The sequence below is a fragment of the Cavia porcellus genome, unplaced genomic scaffold (genome assembly GCF_034190915.1).
Source record: "Cavia porcellus strain 051 isolate PalLab524CR breed Dunkin Hartley unplaced genomic scaffold, mCavPor4.1 scaffold_28, whole genome shotgun sequence".
NCBI classification, from domain to species: domain Eukaryota; kingdom Metazoa; phylum Chordata; class Mammalia; order Rodentia; family Caviidae; genus Cavia; species Cavia porcellus.
In genome coordinates, this window is record NW_026947511.1 from 3,424,072 (window position 1) to 3,445,989 (window position 21,918).

Consider the following 21,918-nt stretch of genomic DNA (forward strand, 5'->3'; position numbering starts at 1 on the left):
TGTTCAGCTTCAATGGCTCCAGCAGGGAGGTTGGACAAGGGAAAAGAATCCTTCTACACTGCTTGTGGGGATGTCTGTTAGTACAGTCACTATGGAAATCATTATGAGGGTTTCTCAAAAACTGAAAGTACCATTTGATCCAGTTGTGCCACCCAAGACAGTGAAAATCAACATCCTATGTGTAGACATCTGCATATCCACATTTATTGCAGCATAATTCACAATAACCAAGATATAGAACCAGGCCACATACCATTAACAAGTGAGTAGACAATAAATGTGTTTTCTTCTGAGGGAGTCAGGGATTTAAAACCAGTTTTTGCTAAAAACCATGACTCTTTTTCTTGGACCTACAGGTGCCTAATAGGTAACTAAAAGAATGAATCTTGGGGCTGGGGATTTAGCTCAGCGGCATAAGCGCCTGCCTTGCAAGCAGGCAGTCGTGAGTTCAATCCCTGGTACTGATAAAAACGAAAAAGACCAAAACAAAAAAAAAAAGAATAAATTTTGACTTTCATGTTGTAGAAATCTGGATCAAATCCTTCTCAGCTCTGCATATAAACACATTAATCATATGGGTAATATCTGATGAAAAGTTGGTTAAAAAATAAGACTTTAATCCTAAATAACCTAACCTGTCTCCTTACCCTTCAACTAAAGATACCCAGATAAGAGATTTACAGGGACATTGAGCTACACCCAGAAACCTCCACTCCTCTAAACCTTTAGTCACCTTGGATTCCAGTGGAGCTTCACATGATTGATACTGCTCCAAACTGGGCATGGTAGCACCTGCCTGTAATCCTAGCACTTGAGACGCCGAGGTAGGAGGATCATCTCAAGTTCTGGATCAGCCTGAGTTACAAAGTGAGTTCAAGGCCAGCCTGGACTGCATAGTGAGACCCTGTCTCAAAGACAAAAAAAAAAAAAAATCCCGTTAATTCATACTATTGCTCCAATTTTAATTTCCGTTAAAACTAAAACAAGAACTCATGCTAGCTGGTAACCACTTCATCCTCCAAATTTTCCTGAGGATTCAAGGGAACATCAAATTCATCTAAAAATCTGGTGACATACTTACATACCCATGGAGGTCAAACTGGTGGTATGAGCTAAGGAATGAAGATAGACTATCCTAAACATCCTTTTTCCTCTAGGCATTACTGCTGCTGGCAAGTTTACAAAATGTTCCAGTCTTCTGGGTGTGTGTGTGTGTTTGTGTGTGTGTGGTTTTTCCTTTGCTTTCCTTTTTCTTTTTTTCCTTTTGTTTTTTCAATTGAGAGTATTCCTGAGCCTTGGACAATAATAGGAAGGGACCAGAAGAGAGAAAATAGGTACTACTAAATGCCTGTATTTCAATCCTTGTCATGCTCAAGAAATATTTACACGATACACAGGTAAGCATAAGCTGACATCTCACCCTTCTAGGAGTCCCATGCTAGCAGTCTTCACCTTTCTCCTCACATCTTAAAATCAGTGCAAAAGGGCCCAGTTCTGATTTGGAGGATTGTTCTCATTGTAATCACTGTGCCTGGGAAAAAAAGAAAATGTGGATCAAAGGCTTGGAGTCTTCCTCTCACCCTGGTCACATGACCACCCAGCTCAATGGCTTCCACTGTTAGCTGAAGTGCTGGTTGGAAGCTTCTGGCCTTTTAAGGAGAGTCTGTGTGGTTACCTAGAAACAGCCACCACCATCACCACCACCACTACTCATCTGGGAGACTGGTTAGCTGTTTCACGTGGTACCCTTGATGACAGCATCTCTTTCTCTCTGTCTCTGAAATGCAATCCTGCATTCTTCCAGCCCCAGTTTTAATTTGGTTTTCCACTAGAACTTTAGAACTAATTTGTCTAATCCTTACACTCTAAAATTCTATAGTGTGTACAGCCTTTGTGGAGATCTGTCTGGAGATTTCTCAAAAAGTTGGGACTGGAAATCCCATTTATTCCAGCTATTCCACTTCTAGGCATATTCCCAGAAGAACTGAAAGCATCATACCACAGTGATATATGTGCACCTATGTTTATAGCAGCACAATTTGTAATCGCCAGATCTTGGAAACAACCCAAGTGTCCATCAACTGAGGAATGGATAAAAAAGTTGTGGTATTTCTATACAATGGAGTATTATTCAGCTATAAAGAAGGATCACATTGAGATATTTATCAATAAATGGGCGCAGCTTGAGACCATACTCATAAGTGAAATAAATCAATCTCGCATGTATGAATACCGAATAGTTTCCCTAATGTAAGTAATGATTCAAATATATAAAAATATGTGGTAATCATGATTCCCCATTAGGTGGCCTTGAAGCCTTATAAAGTTTTCACTCATTAATTAGAAAGGCTTCATTCTGGGCTTCTTGATATGAAAATATTTGAAGCTAGAGTATATGAAGTTTTATCCAAACATTTCAAGGAAAAAGACAGACACTATGGTAACTACTATTAAGTCGGGTTATATGGTGGTGAAGTACTAGGTTGCTGAAACAGTCATGCTTTGACCTCTATTGTTATATTGCTTTGTCCTGTTTTATCTTAATCTCCCCCTTATTGTTTTAAAAAAATTATTTAGTCATTTCTTATGTTTGTCTTAATTAAAGAAAAAATTTAAAAAATTAGGATATATAAATAGTAACTCTTTTTGATTTCCTATTAACTTGTTTTGAAGTCCTGTAGTACTCCCACGATCTTGTTTTGACTGATTAGACTCTGTTCCATTCTGTGCGATAGTATCAAGTTTGAGGGTATAGGCAACTACTTTGAAGGCAATAAGATTCACTAAGATACCCATTCTGGTTTGACTATTGTCTTCTTTGGAAGTCCTGTAATGTTTACAATGCTTAAGTTTTATTGGTCTTATTCTCTACTGTTTTGTCCAACTTTATAATATCTAATGAGATAGACAATTCTTTTTAAGGAAACAAGGGACAACGTTGATAACCATTGTTGATAACCTTGTACTCTGTTCTACACCATGTGCTATGTCTATCCTTGGTTTTGACTGACAACTTTGTTTTGCCATATTTGACTTTATTCTCTCCCCCCCAAAAAAGTAATAAGAACTAAGGAGTAATAAAATCCAAAATGTGTAAATTTTGTTGTAAAAAAGAGAGGGGAAAAAAAAGAGCTCTAATGGATATAACAGCAAGTATGTTTAGGGGTGTTAAATAGCTGACTATATTAATGTTTTTGGATCATTGAACACAGCTGTTTGCAGTCTCCCTGTTTGAATGTCCACCTTGTATTCTTTGATACTGTGATTTGAGCAACTATTTTCAAGATGATAGTATGTAATCTACTAACAGGTGATTTCTTACTGTTATTTTTTTTTGTTTTTTTTGTTTTTGTTTTTTTTGTAGTTCTGTATTACGTGTACCCTTACACTGCTTTGGTTTGTTTTGTGTTTTTCTCTTTTTCCTCTTAAATTAAAAAAAAAAAGAAAAAAAATAAAATAAAATAAAATTCTATAGTGTGACTGTAGTGAAATTTAAATTTATATATTAACCTAAGGAAAATTAACATTTTAAAATAAGGCTTCTTATCTATTATCATAATAATGAATACATGGTTTTATTTAAGTCTTTCTTTTTTGGTGTCAGAGTATTTCTTGTCCCATATTTGATACTGAATTTACTCTTAGGTATTTTATCTTGCATTATTACTTAATGGTATCTTCAATTGCATTTGCTGTCTGTTTATTATCTATATACAATAGTCACCCAATACTTTTTTGGGGTGTAGGTGATATTGAATTCAGGGCACTGCATATGCCAGACACGCACTATACCACTGAGCTACAGCCCAACCCTCTAAAATAGGCATGTTGCTTTAAAAAGGAGAGGGAATTTGGGCCCACTTTTATGACTGCTTTTAGAATCTATGGTACAGTGTGACGAGCCAGCAATCACAAGCGGTCTAAACTTGGGGCAAGTTTCCCAGAGCTCTCCTATGGTCAGGAGCTAGAGCAAATCATTCTGAAAGCAAATGAACTGAGAGGTAGTTCCCTAGCCTCCAAGGCCACATACTACTCCAGGAAAGAAACATTCTCAATTAAAGTGTTCCAGATTGAAGGAGATCTTATAATCTCTCTCTTTTTTTTTTTTTGTCTTTTTCGTTTTTTATCGGTACCAGGGATCGAACTCATGACTGCCTGGTTGCAAGGCAGGAGCTTATGCCGCTGAGCTAAATCCCCAGCCCCTGAGATCTTATAATCCACTATGCTCCCACCTTAGGAATTTGAGGACTGGATGTCATTCTCATCATCATTATACATATATATATATATATATATATATATCTCATAACTCTGCCTTCTACAACTACACATTTTTCTTTCTACACTCTCGCCTTCCTTCCTTCTTTTCTTCATTCATTCTTTCTGGTGCTGGGAATTTAACCAAGCCTTACACATGCTAAGCAAATGCTCTACAGCTTTTTCATTTCATGCTGTTTCCTGCTATCATGGACAGTTGCTGCTTACCATTGTGTATATGTGCTCTTTAAGACTAGAAGATTCACAGGAACAGTGTAATAGCAGCACTCAGGAGGTTCAGGCAGGAGGATTGCTGTGAGTCTGAGTCCAGCCTGGGCTACATAAAGAGATTCTGTCTCAAAAAAAAGAAAAAAAAGTGAGTTCCCTTTAGATGCCTGCGTTTTGGTTAAAAAAAAAAAAAAAAAAAAGGAAATGAGAACTTTAATAGTGTATTATTACATGCTTGCAATATAACAGGCATTGGGCATTGTGACCACCTCATTTAATCCTTTCAATAACCATTTGGTGAAAGCACTATCATTATCTTTACTATTTTACAGATGGAAAACGGAAGTGTAAAGAGATGAAGTGAGCTGGGCATGGTGGCTCACGCCTGTAATCCCAGCACTGGGGAGGCTGAGGTGGGAGGATCGTTGCAAGTTTGAAACCAGCCTGGGCTACAAAGTGAGCTCAAGGCCGGCCTGAACTGCGTAGCGGAGACCCTGTCTCAAAAAAAAAAGAGAGAGATGAAGTGAATTGTCAAGGTTATACAGCTATTAGTGGCTATTAGTTGTTAACACTGAGATTTGAATCCATGTGTTGAATCCACGTATGCCTACACTCCTAGTAGCTTTTAGCTCTAAATATTTTCATGAGAGAGAGGGGAAAAAAAACCCACCCAAATCATATCTCAACTAAACCAAAACATTGGTCTTTATTATAGTAGCCATGGGAGTGTGTGCTGTTCACACTGTCTTCTGAGTGCTTGATGTGAAGAATGTAGTTAGCTGACCCTGACCTTGCCCAGCAGGAAGACCTTAGACTCTACACTAGCACTGTCACCAAGAGGATATGGTCTTTGGGCCACTCCCAGCCAATGACTGTACCCATAGAGGAACAGAACCAAGTCATTCTTGTTCAACACAGATCTCCCCCACTGGGCAAACTCTGCACCAGAACAGCCCCACAGGTTTGGCTAAGACTCACTCAGAGTTGTACAAAGCTAAGGCCATTCCTACCCAGTTCCCCTTCCTCCTCCTCAACCTGTACATGATTCACAGATGCTCCCCTCTACTCCTCCATCTCGTCTCTGTTCCTTACAGTCATCCACTGTGATATCTCTTTCCCAAAAGATACTGTCATTGTAGTTTGCCTAGGAATTTTCTTAAATATTTCTATTCTATATTTCTATATTTTTCTTTCCTTTAGGAAGGGACACAGTGCTATACAGTCTGACCAAAACCGAGCAGCAATGAAACTGGTTACTGGTGTCATGTTCATGTTATGGGCCATGTGCATGACCTGTGGTCAAATACTCACCAGATCAGTTAAGTATATACCATACTCAGCTATAAAACATTCATTTGTCAGTTCAACTGTCTTGTTAATATATTCTTTGTTACTACCCCTGTTCGCTTTCCTGGACAGGAGACATAGATTGCTGTTTAATATATCTATATTACAGTTGATCCTGACTACCTTGTGTTATGGACACCCAGACTGAAACTTTATTACAACATTTCACTGGATTTCAGGCTCTGTCAGTTGTAACACATGCCATTTCTAATGTAACATTTAGAGAGTACATTTCATTCTTCTGTCCTTTGAAAGTCTGACCCATATAGCATGGTGAGGCAGTTTACCATGAGATTACTCTGGGACCCAGATTCCTTCCCTCTCACCTCTCTGCCATTCTCAGACTATTGCAGTCTTCCTCAGAGTTAAGGCTGAGTTGTTAGAACATCTATCTAAGGGATGTTCTGTATAAGAACATCTGAATAAAGGGAAAGCAGAGGAAACACCAGGCAAGCAAAAAAAAAAAAATTCAAAGTATATCAAAGTTACACAAAACTATTGGCAAAAGCATAGTCATTTATCATCACAAGGAAGGCCAGAAAAGGTCTCTGGCTGAATAGCATGTACTCAGGAATAGACGCCGGATTTGGGGTGAATAATTAGCAGTTCACCAGAAAAAGCAAAGAAATCAGAGATTTATTCCTCCTGTTCTTTTTCTTTATGCTGAGGATCAAACTCAGAGCCTTGGGCATGCAAAACAGGTACTCTACCACTGAGCTACATCCAAGCCCAGCACTATCAGTCATACCGTGTCATAGAAAGCCTGGGAGGTCCTGGGTGCTGGTCCAGCTCTGCATCATCTTCCCTTACCTATCCATTGAATGCTATATATCTGAGTACTGTGTCAGTTGTAACCCACATGTGTTGATATGTTCCAGTTCATTTACATTCACTCAAAATATTTTCTAATTTCCCTTATGTCTTCCTCTTTAAGAAAGGGTTATCTAAAATTGTCTCTTATTTATAAATAACTGAAAAATTTTCCAAATTTCTTGCTTTTCTTGGCTTGTAGCTTAATTCTTTTCTGATTGAGGATTTACTTTGTGTTAAACTATTTAAAAATACATTATGATTTTTTTTTTTTTTTTTTTGCTATCAGGGATTGAACTCATGACTGTGCACTTGCAAGGCAGGCGCTTATGCTGCTGAGCTAAATCCCCAGCCCCTGTGATTCATCTTACAGTCCAGAATACGGTCTAGGTTAGTAATGTCCTATGTACATTTGAGAAGAATGTGTAGTTTTCTTTTATTAGACAAAATGTGCCATAAATATCAAGTGTGGTTTGTTAATGACCTTACTTAGGTCTTTTTTATTTTTGTACCGGGGATCGAACTGAAAACTTCACGATTGCCATGTACATATGTTAGGTTGCAAGGAAAGTGCTTATGCCGCTGAGCCAAAAATCCTTGCCCTTCTTTCTTTTAGATCTTCTATATTCTTACTGGTTTTGTCATCTTGTTTTGTCAGCTATTGAGAGAAAAATATTGAGGTCTCCAGATATAAATATGATTTCCTCTATTCTTTTTTTTTTTTTTTGTCTTTCTCATTTTTTTATCGGTACCGAGGATCGAACTCATGACCGCCTGCTTGCAAGGCAAGTATGCCGCTGAGCTAAACCCCCAGCCCTCTTTCTTTTGCTTTGCCTTGACATATTTTTTATTTTAAAATGAAAAAATAAAAATGATGATATAAAATTTCAAAACAAAATAATAGATTAACAATGGTTAAAAAAAAACAATGGTTAATATACTACATATTATCTTCAAAGTAGTTGCTCAGATTACCAGATACATGCATGAAAAAATGACCAAACTATGAAAGCACAAATCTTTCTTTTTGATGAACTGAGATTACTAGTATAATTATCTATCTTCTTTTCCCTTCTTTGTTTTCTCCTTCCCCATCCCAGTTGTTCTTTTCTTTTGAGCAGTTTGTTCCCCTTTCACTTTTACAAGGATAAACTTGAGGTTTTTAAAGGTTAAATGGATGTAACTTGAGACCATACTCATAAGTGACATAAATCAGACTCACAGGCGTAAACATTTTATTGTCTCACTAGTGTGAGAAATTGAAATAAGATCGAAAATGTACTCTTTTTGTTCTGTTTTTACGTCACGTATTTTGTAGCTCATATATTTTGTAGAACTCACATTTAGGATTATTTTTGTGAATGATTCTTTCATCTTTACATAATAGCAATCTTTATCCTATTTATTTTATTTGGAGTTTAATTTGTTGGTTCTTAACTCAGCAATTTGTGGTAGGCAGAATAATGCCCCCCAAATGCCTGGATCTTAATATTCAGAACATGTACATGTTAGGTTGCAAGAGGGGAAATTAAGGTTACTAACCAATTAATCATGAAGTGCAGAAATTATCCCAGGTTATTTGAATATATTGTATTTATAAAGATTTTTTTAAAAAATAAAGATCTTTTTAAGTAAAAGAGGAGAAAGCAAGAAAGTCAGAGTCAAAGAAAAACATGTAATGGAAACAGGCTGGAATGAGATGATGGCTGACTTTGGTGCTTGAAGAGGATCATGGGCCTCTGAAAGTTGGAAAGGGCAAGAAAATTTATTCTCCTCTGGAGCATCCTTTGTTTATTGCCTTGTGATTTGCTCTGTCTGCTGCTTCTAGCTTGACCTTTTCAGGAACACTTGTTTTGGCCTTGAACTTTTGTGCTGAAAATCAAGATGAGAAGTTTACCCTCTAAAATATTCTTTCAACCAGCAGAATGAAGAAAATTAAGAAAATTTTCAGATAATATGCTCAGGCAATGAGATGTGATAGAAAGCAAGCACTTTATGCACTTAACAGTGTTCCTGTACAGATTTGCTTTCTGAGTTCAAAATATAGACTAGCCAGGCATGGTGGTGCACATCTATAGCCCCAGCTACCCTGGAGGCTGAGGAAGGAGGATCACAAATTTGAGACCAGCTTGGGAAATTTAATAAGACCGCATCTCAAAATAAGGTTAAAAAAAGTTTTTTAGTGGGCTTGAATGTAGTTCAATGCTCTCTATATTCAGTCCCTAGTATAAAAGAAAAAAGAAAGAAAGAATACTGTCAGCATACCAAGCACATTGTGATTTCCCATGTCTGCTATGTAAGTTTATAGTCAAATTGGACCAGTCTCTTAGATCTCTTTTCCTTATTAAATAAAATTCAAAGGAGAAAACATCAGTGGAAACAATATGCATAGGAAGGAGAAACATGTTTATATATAATAACAAAGGACTGATTCTTTTTGGCAATTGGTGGAGGTGGGGTGTGTGGAAAAGCAGTGGTCAGAGAGGTTAATTATTGTTATGGCTGAATTGTGCCCTCTCAAAATTTAATTAGTGCCCTAAGCACCCACATTCAGTGTGACCTTATTTATAAGTAGGGTCATGACAGATGTAATTAGTTATGATGAGGTCATAGTGGAGTAGCAACAGGACTGGTGTTCTTATAAAAAAGGGGGAATTTATTTGGGAGGCTGAAGCAGGAAACTCAACAGAGTGTAGGGTTTGGGGCCTGACCAAAAGAGCAAGACCTCATGTTTTAAAAAGAGGCTGGGTTATAGCTTAGTGGTAGATTGCTTGCCTCACATGTAAGACCCTAAGTTTGATCCCCAGGACCACCACCAAAACGAGGAGGAAGAAGAAGGAGAAAGAAAAATGTGATTTTAATTTTGTGATTACTCCTTATTTACTGAAAAAGTAGTTAAATAAAATTATACTTATTGAGCCAGGTGTGGGGGTGCATGCCTGTAACTCCAGCACTCGAGAGGCTGTGGCAGGAGGATTGCCATGATTTCAAGGTCAACCTGGGCTACAAAATGAGTTCAAGTTCAGCCTGAGTGCACAGCAAGATCCTGTCTCAAAAAATCAAGAAAAATTATAGTATTTTATATTCATACTTTGTATTATGTACCAAAATGAAGTGCATTTATTTCACCTGTGCTATACAGAAATATCTCCAAAATATACTGTTCGAAAAAGTAAATGATAGGGGCTGGGGATTTAGCTCAGTGGCATAGGTGCCTGCCTTGCAAGCGCACAGTCATGAGTTTGATCCCTGGTACCGATAAAAAAAGAATGATAGACTAAAAGCTATAACATGACTTCACTTATAAAGAAAAAAACCCACCATATTTAAACATGTAAATACATGTGTACAACTGTGTAGAATAAAGTCTAAACTTTTATATATCCCCTAAGTCAGGCACTTCAGCCACAGAACACAGAGAAATGGTCTGAGTATCTATTATACCCAGGAGTTACTTTTTTTAAAAAAGACAACAACAAGAACTGATGGTGCATACCAAATTGTAGCAGTTGATGGTTACTTCTATGAAATTGGCAGGAAAAAGAAGATGCAGAGGAGTTTTTACATTTTACTTTTTATAGAGTAAACAATTATACATATAATCATTTAATGAAAATGTCTTATGGGAGTTTTAACTGGTACAATGTTATGGAAGGCAATTTAGCAATACCTTTAAAAATTGTAAGTGTATATGTTCTTGAATCTATAAATTCCATTAGTTACTTTCCTGTAACTAGAACAAAAATACCCAACACTCATAACTGAAAGGAGAGGTTTTGTTGACTCATAGCTTCAGAGGGTTCCATCTGTGGTTGGCTGGCTCCTAGGCAAAAACAAGCAGAGAAGGAAGGGAGAAGCTGGGGACAAGAATACTCCCTCCGAGTGGCCACCTCCAACCAGGACCGACTTCCTAATGGCATAGTCAGCTATGAACCCATCAATGAAATCATCCACTGATGAGTATAGCTCACTCATGAGTCAATCACCTTCCCAAAACCCCACCTGTGAACATATGACACAACTGGAGACACTTTAGATCTAAACCATAACAGCATTCATTTTTCAGATATACTCCATGTGCTTAATAAAATAACTTCTAAAAATCCTTCCCAGATAACCTATACTTTCATCTTCCTAATCTCACATCTTGCAAATTAATTTCTATTTTTGTTATTATTTTTTCTAATGGTTTCATTACTAAATTGAAGCTTATTTAAGCCTGATATTATGACAAGATAGGCCCACTTCCTTTCCTTGCTACCAAACTAGCCTATTTCTGTGTTTTCTGTGTGTTGTGGTGCTAGGAATCAAACCCAGGGCCTCATGCATATTAAGTACATATTGTACCAGTGAGCTACAGCCCTAGCTTCTTCATGTATTGTTTAATTGATTTTTTTTGTCTTTTTTTCATTTTTATCAGTACCAGGGATCGAACTCATGACCGCCTACTTGCAAGGCAGGTGCTTATGCCGCTGAACTAAATCCCCAGCCCCTTGATTTTTTTTTAAGCCATTCAAATTTAGCAGTGGGGGACCCTTGATTTTTAAATTTACCATTTTCTAAAATAAATAAATAAATTTACCATTTTCTAAGGGAAGGGGAATTCACATTTATTGGATATTTTGTACTATTGCATGGTACAGGGTAATCAATATTCAATATGTCCTGTGATTTGTTCTTTATGATTATCTTGCAAATGATTATTTAACAAAAGAGTAAAATATGGGCACACAAAGCAACTTTCTCAAAGTAACCTGCAGTAAGTGGCAGGTAGAACCAGTATTCGTATCAGCTCTGACTCAGTATCACAGTTTGCCTATATCACAGTTTGCCTACATCACAGGAGACACAGGAGCCACTATTGCTAGAAGGAAGTCAGTGAGACCAAGAATGGTGGCATATACCTGTAATCCTGGCACTTTAGGAGGCGGAAGCAGGACGACTGCAACTTTGAACATAGCCTGACAAGTTGGTGACTTAGCAAGACTGTCTCAAAATTTTTTAAAAATTGTAAAAAAAAAAAAAAATAGTGTGGGGTGGGACACAGGGATATAGCTCAATTGATGGTGTTGGATTCAATCTCTAGGCCAAAAAAAATGGAAGGAAGGAAGGAAAAGGAAGTGAGTTAAGGTGCTTACAAAATATAAGGAATCAAAAAAGTTAGCAATCAAGATTAAAAATTTTTTTTTGCAGCACTGGATAGCCTCATATGGAATTTCATTTTCTGCTTTTTTTTTAGACAAGGTCTCACTAAATCATTGAATTGCCAAAGCTGGGCCTGAACTTTGACCCTCCTGCCTCAAGAGATTACAGGCATTTTACTATCATGTCCTGCTAAGATAAATGATAGTTTCATGTAATTTGAAACATTTTAATTTTACTTTTTTGAGTTTTTGAGACAAAGTCTTGCTCTGTAGTTCAGGCTGGCCTTGAACTTTTTTTTTTTTTTTGGTACCAGGAATCAAACTAATGACCTTGTGCTTGCCAGACATGTGCTTGTGTAGCTGCACCATATCTCAAGTCTCCAGAAATCTCACATTTGCCAGGCAGGCACTTACACTGCTGAGCTAAATCTCCAGCTCTGCCTTGAACTCTTGACAACCCTTCTGTTTTTGCCTCTCAAGTGCTGGGATGACAGGTGTGTGCCACCATGCCAGGCATAAGGTTTTATCTTCTTTTTGAGTTTTTTCACACACAGTCTCCCTGTGTCTTGAACTCACTATGTAGTCCAGGTTTGCCCTTAACTCACAACTTCCCAAGTGCCAGGATTACAGGTGTACACCACCATATTAGGCTAAAAATCAAAATTAGATAAAAGCATGATTAAAAAAACATTGAATTTTCAAATAAAGATGTGCTCATTATTACTAGGTTTCTTTTGCTTCAAGCTCTAATATAGTTTCCCGAGGCACTGTTACTGATCTGGGATGTAATTAAAATCATGAAGTACTGTTTAAGAGGCTTCATATGTCAATGGTGTGTAGGGCAAAGTACGAAGTGAGCCTAGGCAGCCACGCAGGTGAAAAGGTTTTCCATATGTTACAGTTTTTCTTTTAAGACAAAGTATGTTAATTTACCAGTTGTTTTTTTCTAAGACAGAGTGCTGGCAGTTTCTTCTTAAGATTAAGCAGAAGAAACAGCTACCTGTGTGCTGGGACCTGCAGAGTTTGGCCTTTTCATTTTTCTTAGAGGAGAAAGTTCATGGGACTACCAGAAAGAGAACAGCTGAGGCCTCACCAGGAGGCGATCCTCACCTGGAAAGCAGTGCCATGCCTAGGCTGCTGGGTGGGAGTGGAGACAGCCACACCCAAACCTCTCTCCCTGGGTCTGAGCCACTTAAAGACTTCACAGGCGTGTGTGTGTGTGTGTGTGTGTGTGTGTAAGCAGTGCCAGCAGTGCCATGTGCCGGCCGCTGCATGAGGGGGGGGCTGCCACACCCAAATGGACTGACTTGCAGGGGCTGGGTTGGGTGGGGTGTGGTGGATCCAGGCCTCACCAGGAAGCAGGCCTGGCCGGGAAACCGTAGCATTTTCATTGTTTTGTTGGGTTGGGTTTTATTCTCCTTCATTTTGATTATATTAAATCTGATGGCATGAGCAGCTAGCTGAAAGATAACGAGACCTATTATGCAGCCATTTTGGATTTAGTAGTGGACTGTTTTGAAGTCCTTTATTGTATTCACTGTTTTGGCTTTATTGTTTCTATTCTGTTCCGTTCTGTTTGATTTTTACTGTTTGATTTTTACTATGTCCGAAAGTATCTGCAGCTATTTTGAAGACAACCAAAAGGCATTTTGGTAACTACTATTGGTTTCATAAGGTTTTGAAGTTCCGTATCACTTATATTGGTTTATATACTTGATTGGCTTTATTCTGTTTTATTTTCCTTGGTTTTATCCTCGTTAAAGTAAAAGGCCAGGCATGGTGGTACACTCCTGTCATCCCTGCACTTGGGAGGCCGAAGCAGGAAGATCACTTCAAGTTCAAGCCAGCTTGGGCTGCAAAGTGAGCTCATGGCAGCCTGAACTGCAGAGTGAAATCTTGTCTAAAAAAAGACAATAAATAAATAAATAAACAAATAAAATAGGATAGGAAGGAATTTGCAGTTCTTACAAAGAAAAGTAAAACCATGATCTTAGCCATAGTTCTAGACTGTGTAGTTTCATTTTCAATTCCCATTCTGATAGCGTTGTGTTTTGCCAGCCTTTTACAGAAAGTATGTATTGGTCCATATCTTGGGGAGTGGTTTCCAGGTACCCTGAACTGTTTCTCCTTGTCTGTGATGAATTTAATCTAAGGGTCAGTGTTACTCAGTATATGACAGGCATTTCCAGAAACTGTATACAACCTGACTCTTGAGATTGTGCTATACAAGAATGTACAGAGTAAGTACCAAGTATTTCACATTTCCTGGAGGCAGGTCAAAGAAAAAGTCAAGATAAGACTGTTGCATTTACCACTATGTTAAAAGGGGAGGTGATAACAACAGAAGGACAGGAGAAAGTTAACAAATTTATACCTAGTGGATTTAAATGTCTAGTGGGCTCAGGCTGATGACATAAATTAGTAAGTTGATTGACAACTTTAAGATGCAGGAGTGATGGTGAATTCCAGAAAATACACCTAAAGAGCCAACAGCCAACAAATAATTACCACAAGGGAAAGATAGACCCAGTGTTGCTAGACCTTCCAATTTTCCAAAAGAACCAGAAATCAGGATCTTTGTACAAAAGTATCCAATTTTTCAATGCAATGAATCCAAATTGGAAGAGGGATGGAAGAGCCAGGAAGGAAAGGGAGTAGACAATAGGAAGAAAAAGAGATAAAAATAAGAAAACCCCATGCAGTCCAATAGCTGCCTGAGTGTGACTTTTGTCTTACACAATCTTCTTAGTTTATTTCCCAACAATTCAAGATGTGTTAAGAACTTAATTCAAAGTGCATTTGGAAGTAGCTAAAATTGCAGATGGAATTTCCATTGCCTTACTAGTTCTTTAAATCTAGACACAGTTTTTACTGAGCAACTAACAAGTGCAAAGTCGATTATCCCATCATACTGCAGGTGAGATACATTAATAACATTAAAGAAATAGAATGGTCAAAATGACTGACACATATTTTAGCTGTTTTTAAAAGAATAGTTAAGCATAGGATTTGTTTACCACAGAAGTCATCTGAGACACCAAGTCTTCCTGAAGTCCTAGCAGTTCAGAAGGGAGTGGGTCTGCCATCTTATCAATGGAACAGGTAAGAGTGAAACAATTCAGCCTGGCTCAGGTTATCTATTACTCACGATGACATTTTAATACAAATGTGTTAATATACACTGTATCCCGCTTCCGACGAGATTCCCATCACTACAAGTATTCGTTCTGTAATGTTTGCTATTTTTGTTCCCACTATTTCTTCTGCGTTTAGAACAGAGATGCTTCAAAACCCTTTAACTTCAGCCTCCGAAGTTCAGCCCCGCGCACCCCAGCCCCATTCTGCATCTCGGCTCCTCCCCACTCCCTCCAGGCGGCCTTCGGCGCTGGAAGCCCTCAGCCTTCCCACCGGCCGCGCCCACCCCTCCTCCTTGGGGCCGCCCGCTCCCTCCCTGGGCCCGCGGCCCCTCAACCGGTCCAGAAGTTGACGAAAAAGCTGCAGATTGAGTGCCACCTCTCAGCGCAGTACGTCTCCGCGAGCTCCGCGTTCCCGTCCAGCCCGTCGGGGTCGGGGTCGGGGTCGGGCCCGGTCCCCACGCGTGTCTCCTCCCCCGGCTCCGAGGCCGCCTTCCTCCTGCCCGCTTTCCTCTTGCTCAGAGGCTTCCTCTTGGGGCAGCGAGCTCAGGGGCCTTCCCCGGCGCCCGGCCCTGCGCCTGGGCAATTTGGAAACCTCGTGGGCGGCGGGCCGTGGGGCGGGGCCGCGTGGGGCACGAGGCGCAGCTCAGCGCCGCGGCCCCTCTTGCCCGCGCACAGGCGCGCCCGGAGCGGCGCGGGGTCGTGGCAGGGCCGCCGCCTCCGGCGCAGCGCGCCCAGCACCTGGTGCCAGTAGTGCGCGCGGCGGGCCCGGTAGGCGGCGCAGCGCTCGGGCCGCCCGCGGTAGGCGCACTCGTGGCGCGCCCCGTCCGGGCCCAGGCAGCGCAGCCCCACTTCGCCGCCGGCGGTGGCCCCCGGGGCGGGCAGCAGGAGTTTCCAGTTACACGCGTGCTGCTCCGGGCTCACGAAGCGCCCCGAGGACCGCTGCGCCGCGCTGCCAGCCGCCGCCTGGTCCCTCGCGCCAGCCGCGAGCAGGCAGCCGCCCGACAGCAGCAGAAGCGAGAGCGTCGCTCGCAGCCTCAGAGGACTCATGGCCAACGGTGTGCGCGCTGCACTCTGCTGGGGTCCCGGGGTGCTTGTGGTGGAGGCGGGTCGAGGTGAAGCGCGTCCCTGATCTGCGGACGCAAGCAGAGAGGGAGCTGCTGACCGAGGCGGGCGCTGCCCTTTGCTCAGCGCAGACACCTATGAACGCCCCTCCAGACCTTCCGGAACCTGCTGCATTTCCCCAGCGGGCGGCGGCAGACTTCGAGACACCCCTCCGGAGAGCTTTCCTAGAGGGAAACAGCTTGTCGGTTAAATAATTATTTTTAAGTCATTTGTGCATTGAGACTTTTTTCTTCCCCATGCAAACACCATAGCAAAATAATGCCTGATAATTGCTACCTTTGCCGCCTCCAGTCTCCACCATCCAAATCATTCTGTATTAATCCTTAGAAACGTGCAGTTTTACTGTGCTTTGAACTTACCGAGTTCTGGGAGAGGTGGTGGAACCTTCCTAGGATAGAGGAAGTGACTACATAAAGCCAGCGTCTCTTTCAGCCCATTCGCTGTGAATCAATGTGTTATCCTTGGGACAGAAGGGACCTCCCTCACTATGCCACTCCCAGCCTTCTCGCGCCTGAATTCCCAACACACACACACGAATGCTAGGAGCAGCCTGTAACATGAAATATGTACCTTGTATGTATTTTGATTCCACTGCAAATGTTAACAAAACTTTCCATTTATACATTTAATCATCAGAGTTAAAGATCTGTGTTTAAATAAAAGCATTAAGTAAACAATATTCTTAAACAGACACTACACAATCACGCTGTTTTCAATGTTTTTCATACCATGGGTGCTGTATTTTCACCTATCGTTTCAATCTTTCTTATTCTAATAATTCTAATAAATAGTACTAATAAAAATATGATACCCAAGTTTGTTAACATATCATAGTGTCTAATAGTTCACTATGACTGGGTATTTGAGCTTTTAATTATTTTAAATATTACAAATGTCTTTCAAAAATTAAATTGGGTTCGATTCCCCCACCAAGCTGGATGTTGAACCCAGGGCCTTAGAGCATTCTGGGGAAGTACTGTACCACCAATCTACATTCCTAGCCCTTTTACCAAGCTAGGATCTTGAAAAATTGCTCAGGCTCACCTCATACATGTGATCCTCCAGCTTCAGCCTTCTGAATAGCTGGGATTACAGGTATAGGTTAAGAATTAATGTATTTTGGGGGCTGGGGATTTAGCTCAGTGGCATAAGCGTCTGCCTTGCAAGCAGGCAGTCATGAGTTCGATCCCTGGTACCGAAAAAGACCAAAAAAAAAAAAAAAGAATTAATCTGTTTTTGAATCTTCAAATTTTTATATTTAATCAGTCATTTTTTAATGACAAGCATATTCCAATATCTTTTTTAAAATGTTCTCCATACTAAATAAGATGTTTTAATTTCAAAAGTTCATACCTAGAGGCTATGGGTGTAGTACAGTGGAAGAGTACTTTGCCTAGCAAGTGCAATGCCCAGGATTCAGTCTGTTCCCAGCAGGAGACAAAGTTCACACCTCTGATTATTTTGTTCCTTTTTTGAGACAGTGTCTCATTATCTAGTTCAGGCTGGTCTTGAATTGTGTTCAAGGCGAAGGGAAGTATTTTGGGAGGGATCAGGGCAATGTGTCTTTCACTGAAATACATTTTAAAAACTTTTAACACACTTTTTATCACACTTCATAGTCTTCTAATTCTATAAAGTATTTTGGTTTTATTTATTTACTTACTTATTTAGGGTTTTTTGAGACAGGGTCTCCCTATGTAGCCCAGGCTGACTTTAAACTCACAGCAATCCTCCTGTCTCAGCCTACTGCTTACTGGAATTATAGGTGTGTGCCGCCACACCTGGCAGTACTTTGGTTTTAATAGTAGTAATCAAGGGCTAGGGATATAATTCAGTGGCACAGCACCTGCCTGGCAAGCATGAGGTCCTGAGTTCAATACCCAGGACAAAAAAAAAAAAAAAAAGGTAGTAATCGAATTGTAATTGTTCAAACATAGTACCAGTGGGAGCTCAGTAATAGAAAATATCTTTCAAGAATATATTGTATGAAAATATAGAAATCCCCTTTCTTCCCACTTTTTGAAGCAGTTCTTGAAGTTCTGTTGGATAAGTATCTTTATTTGTGCTCTTGTGGCCACTTTGATGTCCAGAACTGACTTGAAATATTTGCCTTTCATGGTCATTTTGACTTTGGGGTAAAGCTAGGAGTTGCATGATGGCAGATCTGGTGAGTAAGGTGGATGGGAACACTGTAATGTTTTTATTTGACAGAAACTGTCATAAACAATTTGGTGTGACCATAAAATACAGTGAAAGTTTAAATTTTTTCTTTTTTTTGTCTTTTTCCTTTTTATCGGTACCGGGAATCAAATTCACGACTGCCTGCTTGCAAGGCAGGCACTTATGCTGCTGAGCTAAATCCCCAGCCCTGAAAGTTTAAATCTTAAAAAAATGTATCACCATAAAAACCACTTTGCTTTTAATCCCCCTCAAAATACCCTTCCCCATGTCAATACATAGAAATGTATCTTTTTCTGTAATAAGTTTTTTTGATTTAAAAATTCATTGTGTCTTTCAATCATCCTTTGTATAAATATATAATGGTATATATTAAATATATACTAATGAATATTGGCTTAAGAAAGGAAACATTTACCACCCTCGTGCATTAGAAAAAATGATTTGCTCCGGGTTATACATCTTTCAGCCATAATATAACAAATCATCTGATTTTCAGTGCTCAATGGTCTTTATGACTTTGGATTTCACTTCTATTACTTATAAGGTAATTACATCTTTTTTTTCTAGTTCAACTAACACTGAAAACCAAATTGTACCTGTGAAGCTAAAAAAATGCTAACAAATGTTTCATAACCAACAGCCGCTAATTAATACACTGCACAGATGGAAACTCTCTCTCAGAAAGCTGTGTTTGTATAGCTAAAGTAACTGTTGAAAGCTTTTTTCTGTTGCCCTGCCATTACTTACCGGTTACTGATGGAAACTAGAAGAGTTTTTTGCTAAAGAGTGACATCTAGGGGCACTATGCTCTAATTACAATAAAAAGTTTATTACCTAAAAAGCATAGTTAAAATTCCAGAAACCATGCTTTGATGTCAGAAACATTACTCCAAGAGAGAAAAGTAAAAACACACAAATGTACTATGCCATGTCAGAAAAGGAAAGCTAATTTTCAAAATTATAGTAAGATCCAGCTGCAGTTGTGTACCTCTGTAATCCCAGTACTCTGGGAGATTAAAGCAAAAGGATTACAAATTTAAACTTAGCCTGGGCAATTCAGGGCAGTGCTGCCTGAAATTTTTTTTTTTAAATTTAAAGACTGGGGATGTAGCTTGGTGTGAAGACCCTAGGTTTAGTGTCCAATCCCGATCCAGCAATGCTACTGTGTGTGTGTGTGTGTGTGTGTGTGTGTAGAGAGAGAGAGAGAGAAGTAGACAGAGAGCAAGGGAACACAAAAGCTACCGTTTAATCATTTTAGGTGTATAGTTTAGTAAGATTAAGTGCATCCACACTGTTGTATAATCTCATCACTATTCATTTCCAGAGCTTTTTTCCATTTTCCCAAACTGAAAGCCTGTACCTACTAACAGTAATGCCCTTTACTTCATTTCCTCACTTACAGGCAACCATCATTCTACTTTCTGAATTTGGTCATTCTTAGAGCCCGCTATAAAGTAAAATATATAGTATTTGTCCTTTTGTGTCTGACTTATTTTACTTAATGTGATATCCTCTGGGTTCATCTATGCAGAAGTTCATGCTTACATAGCACATTTTGTTTATCCATTCTTCCACTGATGAACGCTATACTGTGTCTACTTTTTTTTTTTTTCTGTCTTTTTCCTTTTTATCGGTACCGGGGATCGAACTCATGACTGCCTGCTTGCAAAGCAGGCGCTTATGCCGCTGAGCTAAATTCCCAGCCCCCACTGTGTCTACTTTTTGCCTATTATGAATAATGCTGCTAAGAATATTGGTGTATAAATAGCTGTTTAAGTTTCTGTTTTCAATTATTTTGGATACACAAATAGAACAGAATTACTTGGTCACATGATAATTCTACTTTTTTGTTTTGTTTTGTTTTGCTTTTTTATTTTAAAGGGGGTAAAATTAAACACAACAAAACAGAACAAAATAGGACACAAGAAAGAAATGTAAGAGATATACATTTCAAAGCTAGACAACCTGAAATCTTTACTGTCTATCATATTGTCTCTTGTTTTCTTCTAAATAGTTGTCCATGTCTTTGCATACAGAGAATTCATACAAAACAACATAGTATAAAACTGATCTGAATAGAATGGGGAAGGCGATTTAGGTCTTTAAGACCAGACAATAGGAAAGTCACTAATGGCTGTCATAGAGTCTCTTGTTCTCTTCAAAATAGCTGTCCATACTTTCATGTATATTGAAGTTCAACAAAACAAAACAGGCAGGGGGGAGGGGTCGCTTGGTTTCCGGGGTGCTCCAGGTCCCAGGCTGGCATGGGTCCCAGTAAACGCCATTGACTCCCATTGTGGGCCACCGTTGCCTGCCACGCTCTCAGCTGCTCACTAGGCGGGGAGGGGCTGCTTGGCCTCCCAGCACTCCTGGTCCCAGCAGGGAACAGGTCCCAGTAAATGCCAGTGGCTCACATCCTGGGCCACCTGTGCCTGCCAGGCTCACAGCCACTCATGGGGAGCAGAGTGAAGGGGTTGCTTCAAGGTGTTTCTTTCTAATGAATTGACCATTTCACTGCCCAAGTTCTGAAATGGCCAACAGATCATAGAAAGACATCTCTTAAGGGCTGGGGATTTAGCTCAGGGGCATAAGCACCTGCCTTGCAAGCAGGGAGTCGTGTCCCCGGTACTGATAAAAACACCAAAAAGAAAGACATCTCTTTAGGCTCCTGCTTGAAACCAACAGCACCAGGAAGTGCTGGCCTTGATTCAGGGCCAGGATAATTCTTTTATCTTTTTGAGGACATGCCATACTATTTTCTACAGTGGTTGCACCATGTTACATTCCTGGCAACAGTGCACAAACATTCTAGTTTCTCCACATCCTTGCCACATGGAGAAATTCTCCACATCCTTACCCTTAGGGTAAGCTAAGGGCCTTGTTATTTTTTGTTTTTTATAATATACATTCTGAGGGTGAGAAGTACATGATTTCTTGCTGATTTGTTTTCAGTTCAGGAGACTGAAGCTGAGGCCTTCTCATGGAGCTCTGTCCCCAGTACAATCCATTCATCCCTCCCTTTTTTGCCCCCCTCCCTCCCTCCTTTCCTTCCTTCCCTTTTTTCCTTCTAGACAGAATCTATTATGTTGCCCAAGCTAGGCTTGAACTTGCAATCCTTCCACAGCCTGCCAGAGTGCTGAGATCACAGATTTTCACTGCAATAGCTGACTTTGGTTTTGATTTGCATTTCTCTGATGATTAGTGATGTTGAGCATCTTTCTATATTCCTACTGGCCATTTGGTATCTTCTTTGCAGAAATACCTATTCAAGTTCTTTGCTTCAGAGATTAATGTAAAAGTAAGTCACTAATTTACAAATATTTTGAGTTGTGAACTTTCACAGATGTACTGTATAAGACTCACTTTGTGGATTCAGAAACAAGTGTGACTTAGGAAATTTCTCATGGAACAGAACTTGTTTGCAAATTGTGGGCTTCCTCTAAAGAGCTATGAATGTAGTTTTGTGACAGAGTGTTTGTCCAACATACATGAGACACTTAGAGATCCCAGTTTTGGTCCCCAGCACTAACAAAAAAAAAAAAAAAGGTTGATGTACAGAATATACAAAGACCTTCAACTACTCGCCAATGATAACAAAAGTTCAGCCTCTTATCATATGTCTTTCATTCTGTGAGTCACCTTTCCACTTTTAAGAGTGTCTTTGATACACAAAGGTTTTTAACTTTGATGTA

The 21,918-nt window shown here is 39.8% G+C and overlaps 1 protein-coding gene across 1 annotated transcript; it reads right to left on the reverse strand.

Annotated features, from left to right (window-relative positions):
* Nucleotides 1-14,823: 14,823 nt before the first annotated feature.
* Fgfbp3 (fibroblast growth factor binding protein 3) lies at nt 14,824-16,507 on the reverse strand. The gene is given in 3 exon segments (XM_063239350.1): nt 14,824-16,053; nt 16,141-16,209; nt 16,405-16,507. Coding segments are annotated over 2 exon segments (819 nt in total). The 5' UTR covers nt 16,160-16,209; nt 16,405-16,507; the 3' UTR covers nt 14,824-15,253.
* Nucleotides 16,508-21,918: the final 5,411 nt, after the last annotated feature.